Raw genomic sequence first — 15,915 nt, forward strand, 5'->3', positions numbered from 1 at the left:
CACCGAGGCGCAACACTGTTATATGGTTCAGTGAGATAGACCACCATCGACAGTATTTCGCCAATTGAGAGACAGGATATGACAAAACGAGCCGGAGAACCAAGAAAACAAGAAAAAAAGCAAAAAGCTGACTTATGTTGTGACTACAGTAAAACCTCGGTGATACAAACACGGCTCGTACGAATTTCGGGGTGATACGAACTTTTCTGTGGTCCCGGCAAAGGCCCATCAGCCTGCAATGTATTGGCGTACGGTTGTTGCGAACCGATTTGCACCACGCGACGTTTGATACGAACGTTCGCTAGCGCAAAGGTACGAACAGGTGCTGCCCGCGCTGTCGCAGAAGACCCGGCAGTTGCGCGTGGGCACGGGCATGCGCTCTGCACGACCATCAACGGTGTGTCGTTGCCTCCGAGATAGTGCACGCGAATCTTGGAGGCCTTTAGGCGCCTTCGCGTTCAGGCTACAGATGACGTTGACGTTGCACTTCTTTTTTTTCCGACGCGCTGACTCGTGCTCCTCTGCTCGAGGCAGCAACGTCTTTGTACTGTGTTAACACGTGCATGCCACGTTGATGCAAGCTATGTCCCCGCAATCAGACGTTATATGAAACAAGACTGAAAGTTTGGCTGCGGGTCCATCATGAAGTCCCACTAAAGGTGGACGAGTACACCGAGAGACGAAGCGGAGGGTCTTGGTGAAGGAGCTTGGCCTTTACTATCATGTGCAAAGCGCTTCTCTAATCACTTAAGCCACAGTACTCTAGTGTCATGCAGAAAAGGGTAGTAAGATTAGGAAGGGGCTACTAGCGGTCACGGGACACAATAGATCTGGTTTATTAATTACACACGCGCGCATGCACCGTATATTTACGAGTACAAGTATGATCGTTGACGTCTAAAAACTTTACTGGCAATCTTTCAGAGCTGTTCATGACGTCGCTGCGGCCCTGAGAAACACTAAATCAAAACGTATGCCAACTTTCTTTTGTCACATACTAATTTTCCATGTTGTCTGGTGATACGAATTTCGGATGATACGAATATTTTTGGTAACCCCGCAAGATTCGTATCACCGAGGTTTTACTGTATATGGAACGTTGCTACTAATTAAATTGTTCAGCACATCTTCTCTTTGAACAAAACATGAAATAAACTTGTTTTTCCTCTTGAACTTTCAATATCTCGAAATCAATTTTTTTTGTTATATTTGCCCCATTATCAAAACAACTTGAAAAAACAGAAGGCAGATTTTTTACCAGAATAAGCCAAGCATCAATACGAAGTTACTGAACTAGAATGGTGTACGTATGTGGAATAGTTTTCATTTTTTGGCAGGTTTTTATAAAATATAATGACAAAATTAAAAGTTCAATTGGGAATAATGAAATATAAGTTTGCATGCCTAAAACACATAGGCTTCCTAGGAAACAGTCCATCCTAACGGATCCATTTAACTTTAATGTCCTGTAATATATAAACTTCTTTAGGTGACCAGACAGTATATGTCCAGGTAAGTTTAGAGAACTGTTCACACATCTTTTTTTTAGCTACTAGCTCGAACCACGAGCAGTAACACAGTGATAAGACTGTATATACACCCCAAGACAAAAAAAGGCATATTTGGGCGTCTTTCTACCACACAATAGTCATCCATCTCGCGTGCTCTCCTTGCGTTACCACAGCAGGCCTGTACTTCCCAGTCACGAACGGCATGTGGCTTTCAGTGTGACATAGCATTCTTCATAGGAAAGTAGAGAGTGCACTATTTTCGAGAAAGGAAGCGCAAACAAATCGTATGACAATTATTGTTGTGTAGCAGAAAGATGCCCCAAATATGTCCGTTTGTTTTGGAGTGTAGGAAGAATTCTATCACCCTCCCTACAAAGCAATGAGAAACGAAACAACGAATGCTAAAAATTTTACACAGTGTGTACCCAGTCTCTTGAACTCACCATTGCCATATGCATGTCCATGCTGCCATGTGAGGAACCGTCCCCATGGTTATGGGTGTGTGAGGAAGCATCAGGTGATACATGGTGCATAGGAGTACTCATTGTGGTTGCAGCTAAAGCTGCTGTTAGGACTGTTGCTATTGGCGATGATGAGTGGGGGCTTGGTGTAGTGAAGTTTGGTGGTAAGACATGGTGACCATCGTGGCCTGAGTGTGCACCATGATCCGCACCGTGGCTCATTTTCTTTGCCTGTAACCAATGTACTGTAGAAAAAAAGTTACATTTCAGTAGACCCAGGTGCTAACACAACATAAAAAAAAAGATGCTTACGGCCATTGAAAGCAGAAATAAAATCTTCCTTGAAAATTATGATTTACTATACTATTTGCAGTACCCAAAGGACGAGGCCAAAGCAACACCAACAACCCCCCAAAACAAAGTGATTTTGTTACATAATGTATTGAGTAAACACTTAAAGGTTCATTACAATGCAATGGAATCATTGCTAAAGCAGCATTTGTAGAACTGACATCCAAGAAACCTACAAACAAAACTTTGTTTATTTGCCTATTTTTCCTTCTCATTAAATGACACCATTATTTTGCTATTCACCAAAACCTAAATTTGAGCACTATACACATAGGCGTGCGCAGGGTTCCCCATCAGGGGGGGGGGGGGCAAAGGTTCATCACAGCACCCCCCACCCTACTAAGTCAATGTATGGGGCAGATTTTGCCCCCCCCCCTTAGGTGATTCGGGGGGGGGGGCGCCCCCCTGCCCCCCTGTGCACACGCGTATGACTATACATACATATTGTACGAGACAGATTAATGCTTGTTTTACTGTACAAGTTAAACCACTACTGCAAATGACTAAACTACAGCCACACTGCCTAAACATCTCATTTTAACATGGATAGTGGAAACACAATACGAAGACAAGGGATACAGCAATTTAGCATTGCCTTGTAAACAGATTTATCAAAGGAGAAAAAAAAATGTTCCTTCAAGGACTAATATCAAGGCTCTTCCAACAAGCATCAAACAAAGTTTGATTGAAAGGAGTACAAGGGTCATCAGATAAGTTGTAATATGTTAAGAGTGTGCTGGAATGTGTGCGAATGCAGCAATGGCCACAAAGGAACACACCATACTTGTGTGCAATGTTTGAGCTTTGGGTGTTCCTTGCTGTTAGTTTCTGAAGTGGAGGTGCCATGACATTTTTGTGAATCTGCCAGTTTGACATAAAGTCTAAATAGGCTAGCATCAAAATGGGCCACTGAATGATTAAGGCACACGGTGAATCAGTTTGGCCTCAATACCACTGCCAATAAAGAAATTTAGATTGTTGAAATAAAATGTAAAGATTTCACAGCGATATTGAAATTATTAGCTTAGGCTTGTTAGAACAAGCTTTACTGGATTAAGTAGCTCGTTCAGCATTGTGACAGTATTGTGCATGATAATTCATGCATTTTGTACTGAACGTGTGTGGAACGTGAGTACTGTGCTTTTTTTCTACCATTTTTCATGTCTGGTTTTTCATTAAACCAACTTTTGTCACCTCACTTGCATACTCTGCTTACAGCATAAGGCACAAGGTAACCACATCACATAGGCGAAAATAGGCAAGCTTGGCTGCCATTACAGAACCACAAATGCAGACTATGGCTGCATACATGATCGCATGGACTAGAGTTGAATACAAACAATGAGATATTTAATTACTGCTTTTGGGGCAGGGTGCATGGGATTCGGTACAGACACCGGAGGTGTCTAGGTCTACTTCCTACCCCCTACCAAATTAATATTCCCAGTACAGAACGAATCAATGTATAGACAACATAGAATGGCTTCCTTTTCAATGATTATTCCACAGCATTCCTTTGAAATCAAGTAATTACTCTTTCAAGTTTGCGTGAGAAATAAATTAATAACAAGTTTGATTGTGACCAAAGAGTAGCCTCAATTTTGTAAACAGCAGACATTTTTATTGCATCATAACATATAACAATTGTAATAGCATCAACAGCTCATGCTCTAGTACTACTATTTGAACTGACTGAATGAAAGCACGTCAAGCCACATCTAGACGAATCATTGAATGTGAGCATACTACTTGTTAATTTTTAGGAGGAGATAACAGTATTGCATCATGCAATGAACTTGTGGATTTCTGCACCAACACAGTAGCTTCAATACAGTAACTTGATATGCTATTTTTTAAAGTAAGTAGTGCACTTTTCCCAAGTGTTCCAGCTGAAAATTACGAGTGTTTTTTCTTTTAAAACAGCTTGCTGAAGAACATCTGAATTTGTTAAACAGCTTGAGAAAAATGGAGTACTGTAATTCAACAAAATCTGCACAGCTATTTGCACACAGGAAGGAATAACAATGATTGCACATAGAATGCTAAAACGGTTTTGAATTATGAAATGCACGAGAATTTCCCCATCAAAAAAAAAAAAAAGAAAGGAAAGAGGATCTTGCAAGATATGTGCAAACATGTTGCACTAATTGCAACTTAGCAGAGTTGTGTTACAAGTGGGGTATGCAAGACCACGTATTTATCATCTGACATGCACATCTTGTTTATGGAAACAATTAACTAGAATAAATATATTAACAGTAACATTTCTTTAAACAAGTTTTACTGTTTACAACAACGCAAAACAATATGTAAATTGAGTGGCTAACCGATGACTCGGAGCACCGCATTTGAGAACCGTATTTCCTACACTACGTTAGTTCGCGTACCCAGAAGAGCTTAAAAATATTTGTTTAACATACTTAGCCAAACAACATGAAGCCGCCCCTCAAATACACGCGCCTGCCCCCCTATTTCCCCCGCCGTGTCAACAACCGGTTTCCCCGCAACGCACAATGATATCACTTCCGAGCGCCGCGAAGGTCACAGATAATCAAGTTGGTCAGAATTATCATAAAAAACACTTATCGTCCTAACGCCTACTGCGGCCACAGGTATATTTCAAGGCTTGGTTATCCATGAAACAGACATTCACAGCTTCAATGGAACATATGTTGTTCGACCGATAAGCCAGTAATGCCGGTCAGCCTCCCTACGCTATGTATTCGCCACTTGTTGAGCTTTTTGTTCCTGTACAAAAGCAAATCTGTACCCCCCCCCCCCCTACTTTTGAAATGCAGCGCTGCACAAAGCGATAGGTGCGCCAGTATATCCGTATAAGATACTGCGGTACTAATACCGGTATGTTAATTGTAACACAGATTTGAAGCAAAGAGGATGGATGGCATGCGTGTCCTCAAACAAGGAAAACAACAAAAGAAGCGGAGTAAGTAAAGACCGGGCGCTGAAGGACTCACCTTGCACTTTCTGTAAATTACTACTGCTTGGACAAAAAAACGTGCGTAGCAAGCAAAAGTCTGCAGCCAAAGCGTACACAAGCGAAGCGCACTACGCGCAACACGGATACGGTATCGTACACATCCACTGCGCTGATAGAAAATTATACGTGTCCTACAACAGCGACATCCTTGGACTGCCAAGGTCATTAAAGATTGTAAGAAACTCTGTCGTTCTTAAACGAGACTGCAGATGGCGCGAAAGTAGTTCGCGCGTTCTGAACCTTTCTACACCAAGGAACCAGTTCTACTGCACCACATATCATTTTCAGCACCTCACGTGTTGCATTCGCTTGATCCAAGCCTATGCACTGTGTGCGGAGGCATCTTGGGCGGATATATCGGATATATTCATCAACAGACATTGTGGTGGTGTGGCGCTGCGTGCTCGAGTGACGTATTTGGAATAGCGCCCAATTTGAAATGCCCACGTTTTGCTTTTCGGAGGCACGGCTGACGCAGCAGTAAAAAAAGCTATTTAGCTGTTTAAGCGCACATATACATGACAGCATAACGTTCCCATTTCTAAATATTAGTGCGCAAAGACAGAGGGCAGCCTCCCACAGTTCCCTCGGCGAGAAGCAGAGGGTGCGCCTCGTCTGAACCACCGCACAAAGCTCCCCGAGGAGCCCTTCTCGCTCGAACGGATAGGCTTGTCCGCAGCACGCCTTGTAATGCCATGATGGTCACTTAAGGGAAAGGGCTGGGCTGCTAGAAGAAGGCGAGGGATCCTAATTGCGGTAGGCCTCCTCTACCTGCCACCTCAGCCCACCAGTGGCGTAGCCAGTGGGTGGCACACCGGGCCCGTGGCCTCCCCCAGAATTTTCTTTTTTTTTTTTTGCCATTGCATACAAAGCACAAAATGACACTCGACCACATCTGCCTTCCCCGAAAAAAATTTCTGCCTACACCCCTACAGCCCACCTCAGGATAGCCTCCTGAAGTTCAGGGTTGTAGCTGCGCATGGCAGCCTCCCACAGTTCCTGACTACCTAATGTTTACGAAGGCTTGGGGGAGGGGAATGATTTTTACACTGCCACATAATGTGGTTTAAGTCCGCTCTGCTGACAGAACAAAACTTGCAGGCCGAATTAGGGTAGATTGGAAATTCTTATCAAACTAAAGCAGGAGATGCTCCTGCGGCCGGCGAACATACACATGCAGGTCCATGAGCTTTGTACCAATCCCATCGCGAGACGCCGATGCCTGCATATGTGCTAGGGCCCATGTGCTTGTGGAGAAATTGAAGCGCGTCAAGCGTCTCAAAGCACCATAGCATGTATGGGTCTCCGATGCCTCTGTAAATGACGTAATTTGTAGAGTATTAATGAGCACTAACAGACAATAATGCCTCGGCATTAATGTATGTTAGTGCTCATTAATATTGTGTATAACAAAGAAAAACGAGCCCTCAAAACTTCCACTTCTTTCCGTAATTCGTAGAGGTGACAGTTAGTTGTCTATTATGCTCTACATACCTTTTGTTGTGCCGTCTGTGATGTATTATTGTATTGATGAATTGTACCTTAAGAATAAAGGCAATGATTTTTTAAAGCGTCCATGGCGCAATGGTTACAGTATTGAGTTTCTGTGCAGCGTCATCTGTGCAAACCATGCTGTGTTGTTGTTGTTGCTTATATATGATAATATCTGGGGTTTAACGTCCCAAAACCACGATATGATTATGAGGGACGCCGTAGTGGAGGGCTCCAGAAATTTTGACCACCTGGGGTTCTTTAACGTGCACCTAAATCTAAGTACATGGGCCTCAAACATTCTCGCCTCCATCGAAAATGCGACCGCCGCGGCCGGGATTCGATCCCGCGACCTTCGGGTCAGCAGTCGAGCGCCATAACCACTAGACCACCATGGCGGGGCTGTTGTTACTTATAGTTTGCTAAATTTTCTTTGAAATTATTTTAATATATATATATATATACATATATATATATATATATATATATATATATATATATATAATGCCACGCCCACTTTTTTTATTTTGATGTGTTCGATTTTGACCAGCAAGGACGGTTATGAACGCTCGACGCTGGCCGCGAAGCAGTGTTCGAGAAGATTCACGATTTTAGTAGATCGTTTTGTTAAGATGGCGCGCCGCACGCGAATGTTCCAGCTTTGTCGAGAGATAACGCCGCCACCAGCGATATTGCTGGAAAGTTCCATAGCGCCTGTATAAAAGCCGACGCGCTTGACCGCTTGTCAGTTGATCGACGGTCGACGCTCTGTTCGCCGCTATCAGTGTATTGCTGTAGCTTTCAGTTTCTCGGCCACAAGTTCGGCCTAATAAACGAGTTTCATCTCGACGTGCTGACTGCTGCCTTCGTCGACGTCACGACCACGTGACAATATATATATATATATATATATATATATATATATATATATATATATATATATATATATATATGGCTACCGTAGTAAAAATTGTGAAAGACTTCGTACTACAATATAGGAAACAAATATTTATTTTACCCTGACAGTTTCGGCTGGAGGACCAGCCTTCTTCAAAGGATGTAAGTGAAATGAAAAGGCCATTGCCGAACCCGCTGCACAAGGGCCGCCCACCCAGTTTGGGGGCCAGACAATACTTTCAAAAAAAAAAAAAAAAGAGAGAGAGAGAGAGAGAGAGAACATAGAAGAAAGGAAGCAAGTGACAAAACGAGGGAGGGAAAGAACAGCGGGAGGAGAGGCGGCGGGCTATTCCCGTCTTATCTTCGTACGGTAGATAAGAAGCGGCTTGAGCAAGGGGAAAAGACAAATGTCGCTTCTACACATCACACACGCGGCGTACAAGTTCAGATGGCTCGGCGGTTAGTTCGCGGCGTCGGGCCGCGTACACACATACGACCCGCTGGGCCGCTCCAGGACTCTGGCCACGATACAAGGCTAAATGTGCGCCGCCCCCCCCCCCCCTTTCCTTTTCGAAAAAAAAAAAAAGAGAGTGGAGCCGGCTGATACATGTGGTAACGACTGGGTCTGTTTTCACGCGCTCGATCGTTTCCTTAGCGTCCCGTGCGTCTGGACTAACGTGTGTATAAATAAATACATTAATTAGTTGATTCCCTTTCTGGGCGCTACGATTGGTCACGGAGGCACGTCAATCGCCCAGGGCTCTCGTTGATTCCGTGAAAGAGTGATTTGAATTTGTTTATGAAATATGACTCCCGCTGTTCGCGCTCCCGTGTGTTCTGGAAGCCGCATTGTAGAAGTGTAACACTTATGTGTACGAAGATAAGACGGGCATAGCCCGCCGCCTCTCCTCCCGCTGTTCTTTCCCTCCCTCCTTTTGTCACTGTTGCTTCCTTCTTGAGTTCTCGCTTCCTTTTTCTATGTTTTCTCTCTCTCTCTTTTTTTTTTGAAAGTATTGTCTGGCCCCCAAACTGGGTGGGCGGCCCTTGTGCAGCGGGTTCGGCAATGTCCTTTTCATTTCACTTACATCCTTTGAAGAAGGCTGGTCCTCCAGCCGAAACTGTTAGGGTAAAATAAATATTTGTTTCCTATATTGTAGTATGAAGTCTTTCACAATATATATATATATATATATATATATATATATATATATATATATATATATATGTATATATACCCCCTGATTCAACTATACAGGACAAGCGTTGAAGCTATTGTCATACATGCTTTGATGGTGAGCTGGATCACATCACAAGGCAACAGAGATCATGACCTGGTGCCGAATATTCATTGATTCGAACTGTTAAACCACGGCCGCGAAATAAATTTAGCGGCCGTGGTTAAACGAACAATTGTCCAGCGGAAAACCAAACACCGATAATTGGGGTATATATGACCTCAATAATGTTCGGCACTTATGGGCGCTTTCCAATTACGTGAAGGGTTCCTCTCTTTAAAGATCGCCGTCCATCTGACGTGCAATGTGAGCGTGCGGTTAGTTACAGCCTGTACAGGCTGACAACGCAAGCAGGAACACACGACAGTTCACGCCGTCTTTCGGGTGGCTAAAAACGCTTATTCTCAATACTGTTGGGTAACAGGTGTCTCAGCTTGCGACTGCTTCTGCGCAGAGCTGATAGACGGAGCGATCAAGGCGACGGTGAGTTAAGGCAAATTTATATACATATATACAGAGGCGTTACATATTCGGCGCTGGGGCCGACTCGCACAGCGGTGCGACGACGACCCGGGATTTCTTCGTGCGCTGTCTCTCCGCGCAGCTTGGTTCTTTTATAGCCCTGGCCGACCCCTTGCATCAGCCAGTAGTTCGAAGCCTCCAATCAGGAACCGCCGTGGGTCGCTGGCTGGAACCGGATCCGCGGGGGAGAGGGCTTGCCGCACGTTGCGGGAGAGATTTCCGTCGGTTGCGTAAGACTCCCGCCTCGTTGCATCAGCGGGTGTTGACGCTGGTTGCGTCAGACGTTCAACCAGCTTGAATGCCTTGTTGAAGCAAGGAAGTTTGGGTTGGGAGCCCTGGCATAACAATACCAAGCTGGCTTGCAGAATGAAATCAGTGGTGTATTTCACACGGGCGCAACAAGTGACATTCATCTTTTCGGCGGAGCTGCTGCACGCCTAAACTTAATGTCATTTGACCAGATGCTGTCGATAAGAGCGACATCTAAAGTAAGCAATCTTGGGCTAATAATAAAAAAAATAAACACGCATGTTAAAATTTATAATGTGCGTTCAAGGCTCGTGAAATGTAGAAAGAAGCATATACTATCGTGCCGTCAGGTTCAGTTTGTTGCTGTCTTTTTACAGCAGTGCAACCGACCATAGCGACTTCGGCCATTGTACGTTGAATCCGAAGCCCAGAAGCAACATGGCGCCTGTCATGTGGAAGCCGTTGCAATTCTGCACCTGTACAGTCTCAACGGAAAAAGATTGGCACAAGTGACCGGTTGCCGGAGCGGCAAGATTGCGAGACGCGGCGCTGCTTTTCCCGAGCACGCCGATATCGAGAGTGCCAAGCGCATTATATTTTCCAAAGCAGGGGAGGCCGGCGGAAAGCACTCTAACAAAACTTTTTCGGGGCAACTGCGATAAAGATGCGGTTGCTCGCAACTCCAGCGACAAAAAAAAAAAATCATGTGCATAGCCACATCTGCCGATAAGCAATGAACAAGCATTTCTTTAAGATATGGGCTTTCGGATGGGCCAACAGCAAGATGGGCTGCTTTCCGCCGGTCCACCGGCCACCCCTGCTTTGGAAAATGGAACGCGCTTGGCAATCTCGCTATCGGCGTGCTCGTGAGCAACAGCACCGCGTGCCGCGATTTTTCGGCTCCGGCCACCGGTCACTTGTGCTAATATTTTTCAGTTGAGACTGTAGAGCCGGTGACAACCCAAGAAAAATGCCAGCTCCGCCCACAGCCATCGCTGTCACAAAGAGAACCTGCATAAATGCTCCCTCCAACAGCGCTGAATCATTTTAGTGACGTCAAGCATTTCTCAAGAGTTTCGAGTGTCCTCTTTTCCATAATTAATGAGAACTAACAGACAATAATGCATTATTGTCTGCTAGTTCTCATTAATATTGTGTCTAACAAACAAAAACGAGCCCTTAAGAGTCCCCTCCTTTCCCTCTTTTCCATAAAGACACACGTTTGCGTCGCTCGTTTTAGGTCGGAAACTTGAATGTCCAGGTAAATTTCGTCAGGGATTCTGACATCGCTGCGCATCCAAACATAATGTTTTAGGTAGTAATAACCAACCTTTAACTCTTAATACGCGCAGTATTTACATTAGCCGAGAAAACGTACATGTACGGTTCGAGTGGAAACTAGCTAGCACGACTGTCTTCTACAGGCGAAAGGCAAGCACACCGCGATTCTGTCGGCGGAGCTCACATTTTTACTTATAAGTTGTAACCGAGTATAGGGAATAACACGTGATTTATTCATTTAACAAATATTTTTTTACGCGATAGACGTTACATTAAAAGTTTCATGTATGGTAGATTAGCGTTGAGAGTACGAATTTCTCAGTCGAATGAGTTGTGGCGAAGGCATTAGCTGACTTATGGCATCAAGGCGAATGCAATTTTGTTTGCCCGCGTGGCACCGCGCAAATGGCATTAGGTCTTAAGCCATCAGGAAGTTAATGCTAAGTTCTGTGCCCGTGTGGCACGGGCAGTCTGTTCATCCGGTATTTATTTCATCTTGTAGGCATTGTGAATACGGCGCAAGAATTTTTTTAGGCTAACTGAAATCATGCGGGGTTCCGTGGCTAATCCGGAATAGACAAGTGAACCCAGTGGCGTTAGTCGGCAATGATTTCTCGCCTGGAATCGCAGAGGATAAAAACTTCCGCTTATTAAGAGCGGAGCTGCTTAAAGGGCCCCTAAACCACCTCCGATATTTTTTCAACCTTTCAAGTAAACACGCACATCGTGTGCAGAATGCCGCGACGATCAACGATGCCACACGTGGCAGCGCTACAAGCCCCAGGCGCGCTCAAGTTCCAAGAAACAATTTATTCTCATCTCCGGGCCCCTGCGGTCTGCCTAGTCACGTGTGTGACGTCAGCGTGTTGAATCTGTGATGCGGTATGCAGGCGATGCTGCGATTGGTCGAACGAAAATCTACAACTTCCGGTTAGTCTGCAAGCAGCTGCCCGCGCTCCTTGCTGTTCTTCGTCGTGCTGCCCGCGTGTGCGCGCTTGCGAATCGGCAACTGCGACCCGTAACGCAACTGCGAAATCGCTAGCATACCAGCACAGTCACGCCTAGCGGTCTGATAAACTGCGTGGACTGAATCCGACAGTGTTTTGCGATGGCTTTCACGCATAAGTGCTTGGCTGCAAAAGCGCCGACAGGAAAAACGAAAAGACGTGACACGTGTCACCGTACGGGTCCATCATGCGATCCTTTGAAGGCGTGCGCGCAACACAGGGTCCATACCGGCACAATTCGTACGAGCACGAGCCGACACGGCAACAACAGCGGTTAGCCGAGAAGCACGGAATTAGTGTACTAGAACCAGGGGGGTAGCCAGAAATTTTTTTCTGGGGGGGGGGGGGGGGCTTGAACCCCCCCCCCCCTCCTTGGCTACGCCCCTGACCAGAACAGGGGAGTGCTAGGAACGAAAAGTGAAGCCCAAAAAGGGTCAATCCGCTTGCGGCGCTGCGATCGGTAGTCTGCAATGTGTCGTCGAGTTGCGCGCGGCTCCGCCGAAGTGGTGCAGGGGTTGAATGCCCGCTTCCCATTCAACATGCCCGGGTTCGAATCCCAGCTGTAGATGGTGCGGTTTTATTCTTAGTGTCACCTTTTATAGGGCTGACGCGCTGGAGTTTTGAGTACTGTGGCGGAGCCTGGTGGCGTGCGCCGAAGTTGGTTGGGTAGTGTGGTCTAGCCCGGCCGTGGGTAGTCAAACATAGACGCCGACCGTTGAGTTACACAGTTCTCACTTGCTTTGAGCCTTTTATTTAATTTTGCGCGTAGTTTTCAGACTCAAAAAGTGCTTACAACGTACGCAGGAACTTGTCCGCTATGCCTGCAAAGCCTGACATGTTTGACGAGCGATCCCTGCTTCAACAAACCGTTCCGAAAGCAGGTGGACCGGGCGACGGCTCTGAGCAGCGCACGGTCCAGAAGCGCGGTCGCCGCCGTTATTCTTGCGCGGTTAATTCCCACGAACATGGATCCTAATGTGCGGTTCTACCGGTTCCCCGGAAAGCCGTACGAAGTGGAGCGACGGAACCGCTGGATACGTGCCGTCCGACGCGTGAAGTGAGTACGCGAGAAAAACGCGGTCTGCAACGTAACGTGCTGATTACTATTCGTGCACGCGTTCTATATATGTATATATTCCCTGTGTGCAGTCCTGACGGCACGCCGTGGCTGCCGACGGCGAACACGAGGATATGCAGCCAGCACTTCGTGGGAAACGAGAAAAACGATGCCATGAGTCACCCTGCATATGTGCCAGATATTATTATTATTATTGTATTAGTTACAGAATGAGAGGTGCGCGCCCTTTGAGAGTAAACCACCAGCTTAGCATTGTGTAGTTCAGGCACCGCAAACTGCAGTAGCATCAAAGAATTTGCAAACAATTCATCATTGTATTGAGCATCAATGAAAGCGAAGTTTCATTTATTTTTTATGAAATATTGGCTGCTGCATTGTACTACCTTCACTTAAATTTTCATTGTATTACTTGACTTTGTTTTTTTAATTGCATCACTTTTTGCTTCCTTTTGTTTTCATTGTTTACTTCAACTGCCCTTTCTTGCTGTTTGTTTCGGTCAGAAATATTTACCGTGTGGGTGGCTCGAACCATGGCAAACGTTTTCAAACGTAAAAAAAACACAAACAAAAAAACACTAGCGTTATATTTAAAATTGGCAGGGTTAACACGCCACGGTAAGTAATATGAGGTTGAGGGGGCATTTCCGCTAAAAATATCACCTTTGTACAGCAATAAAGAAAAGCTCAAACCATGATTTGATGCACTGACCACAGGAGAAAGCAGTGTGGGCTCGTCTAGGTGCGGCGAAAATGTGGAAGGAAGGTCGATATTTGTAGTGCGCCTCCTAAGCCGCTAGCTCCTCGTTTTATTCTTGTGCCGTGAGCCTTGCTCACTGTGGGGCGCAGAAAAGAGCGCCACTTTTAATTTCCGGACAATAACCCCCCCCCCCCCCCCTCGAAGCGAAGCTTTGCCACACAACAAACATTGCGCGCTGTCGCTCCTCGACCGCCACCGCACGCTGACAGAATTTGACGAATTCCCTAGAAGCAAATGTTGAAAATTAGGACCGTGCATGGTGCAAAAGTGTGTTTACGATTGAATGCGGCAGAAAACGGCACACGGCGCGAATGCACGCTCATTCGGGCCTAGCCTTCGTCACTAGACCTTGATTCCGTTTCGTCATGTAATACAAAGCATTCCGACTTTCTTAATAGCAATCTTTTCGTTTATGCACTGTCGCTAATCGCGCGAGCATGCCTCGCAAAAGTTACCTCGAGTTCAACGTCGTATGAGATTCGCTGCACTTACGAGTTGCAGCGCGCCGAAACAGTTCCTTCAATCTCCTGCACGTCGTAAACATACTTGGCGTTGACGAGCTTCTTGCCTTTACGCAGATTGCTTGGCCTGAAGAACTCAGCCACGCCAGAAATTGGCCGAAATCCAAAGCGCAGCGCAACCGACAGCGGCGGCTCCATTGCGCATCTGAGCTTATAGTGCTGCATGCGGCAGCCAGTCTGACTACTCGAAACCAACGAACTTATCGTAGGGGGCGCTTTTTAGCACCGCTTTCGCAGCGCCGCCTGGGCAGCCAGGCAGGCTGCCCAGTTTTCCTTTGTTTCTTAAAACTATAGCTTCAATTGCTACGTGTTGCTTCAAAAAGTAACGCAAGATGTGAAGTAAAATAGAAGAAATTTGACAGGGAGCGTATTAAGGTCCCTCTATTTTTCAAAGGTAGCGCAAACCATTGTACAAAAAGGAAAGGGAGAATGTCCTCGCTAAAACGGCTGCTTGGGCGAGTTGGTTCATGATCAAGATAGATTTACCAGCGCAAAAAAGACAGGACATTTAGGAAGGACACACACACATAGCGCTGCACTCACAACTGATTTATTACTTCGAACGCAGGGCCTTTTTGTAGGCACGCGTCGAAGCAACAGAAAGATAACATCGAGAAAAGAAACGGTGGGAACCTCGTGACACTGCTTGCCGAAAAGACAATCTACCGACGGTAACCGCGCAGTCGAAAAATTGTTACGCTACAAAGTACGCCCCCGATATGAAAGAAGTGACACTATAATTGATCTTAAAACCAACCGGCAAGCCAGAAAAGCCAAGGCAGCCACACAAGAAAGATAAAAAAAGGTATAAAACGTTAAAAACTAAAATGAAATATAAGAAATGTGTAGAGCACATGGTAAAAACTATTGTGTAAAGGACAGGGTAAAAACTATTAAAAAGGTAAGCGCCGTAGGTACCTGACTTCCTTATTTGAGAGGGAAATGGAAGGCCTGCTGACACATTTGTCACCCAGCCTCTCGATTTCGGCTGCCTCTAAAATCTCTCTAACAATTTGCTCGCTATGCCTGGCTAAGACAGTGCAACCCTCAAAAAGCGGGGAGCAGCCGCAGTCTCGGCAGTGCATGGCTAAATGACTGCAGGCGACCGCTGACAGGTTCTGCTGGTGCTCTCTGAGACGGACATTGAGGCACCTGCCCGTTTGTCCAACATAGTACTTGCCGCATGAGAGTGGCGTGGAGTACACAACTCCTTGCTCACACGACACAAAAGGATGGCGGTGCTTTGTTTCGCACACGTCCTTGTTCCCAGAGGGAGCGTTCACCGCTCGGCACAACCTGGAGAGCTTATCAGGGGCTGAAAATGCCACCCTGATGTCGCACCGCTGGGCTATCTTTTTCAGGTTGTGTGACAACCTGTGCATGTACGGCACCACCACGGTCCTCTTCCTTTGAGTTGGCACCTGCTCCTGCACCCGGTCAGCACTTTTCACGCCTCTGAGCATGCTTTCCGCTACGGCTTTTCCGCTTATACCTTTTTTTATCTTTCTTGTGTGGCTGTCTTGGCTTTTCTGGCTTGCCGGTTGGTTTTAAGATCA

The 15,915-nt window shown here is 45.9% G+C and overlaps 1 protein-coding gene across 3 annotated transcripts in view; it reads right to left on the reverse strand.

Annotated features, from left to right (window-relative positions):
• LOC119405617 (high affinity copper uptake protein 1) overlaps positions 1-15,915 on the reverse strand; it is a 53,021-nt gene that overhangs the window by 17,729 nt on the left and 19,377 nt on the right. The window contains exons 1-2 of one of the 3 annotated variants that reach the window (XM_037672453.2): positions 5,299-5,485; positions 1,955-2,203 (exon numbers count right to left, since the gene is read on the reverse strand). In XM_037672453.2, coding sequence (XP_037528381.2) covers positions 1,955-2,194 — 240 coding nt within the window. In that variant the 5' untranslated portion in view covers positions 2,195-2,203; positions 5,299-5,485. Of the gene's footprint in view, positions 1-1,954; positions 2,218-5,298; positions 5,486-15,915 lie in introns of those variants that run through there. The other 2 variants (XM_037672460.2, XM_037672473.2) reach the window with 2 other exon arrangements.

This window comes from Rhipicephalus sanguineus, chromosome 1 (genome assembly GCF_013339695.2).
Source record: "Rhipicephalus sanguineus isolate Rsan-2018 chromosome 1, BIME_Rsan_1.4, whole genome shotgun sequence".
Classification (NCBI taxonomy): domain Eukaryota; kingdom Metazoa; phylum Arthropoda; class Arachnida; order Ixodida; family Ixodidae; genus Rhipicephalus; species Rhipicephalus sanguineus.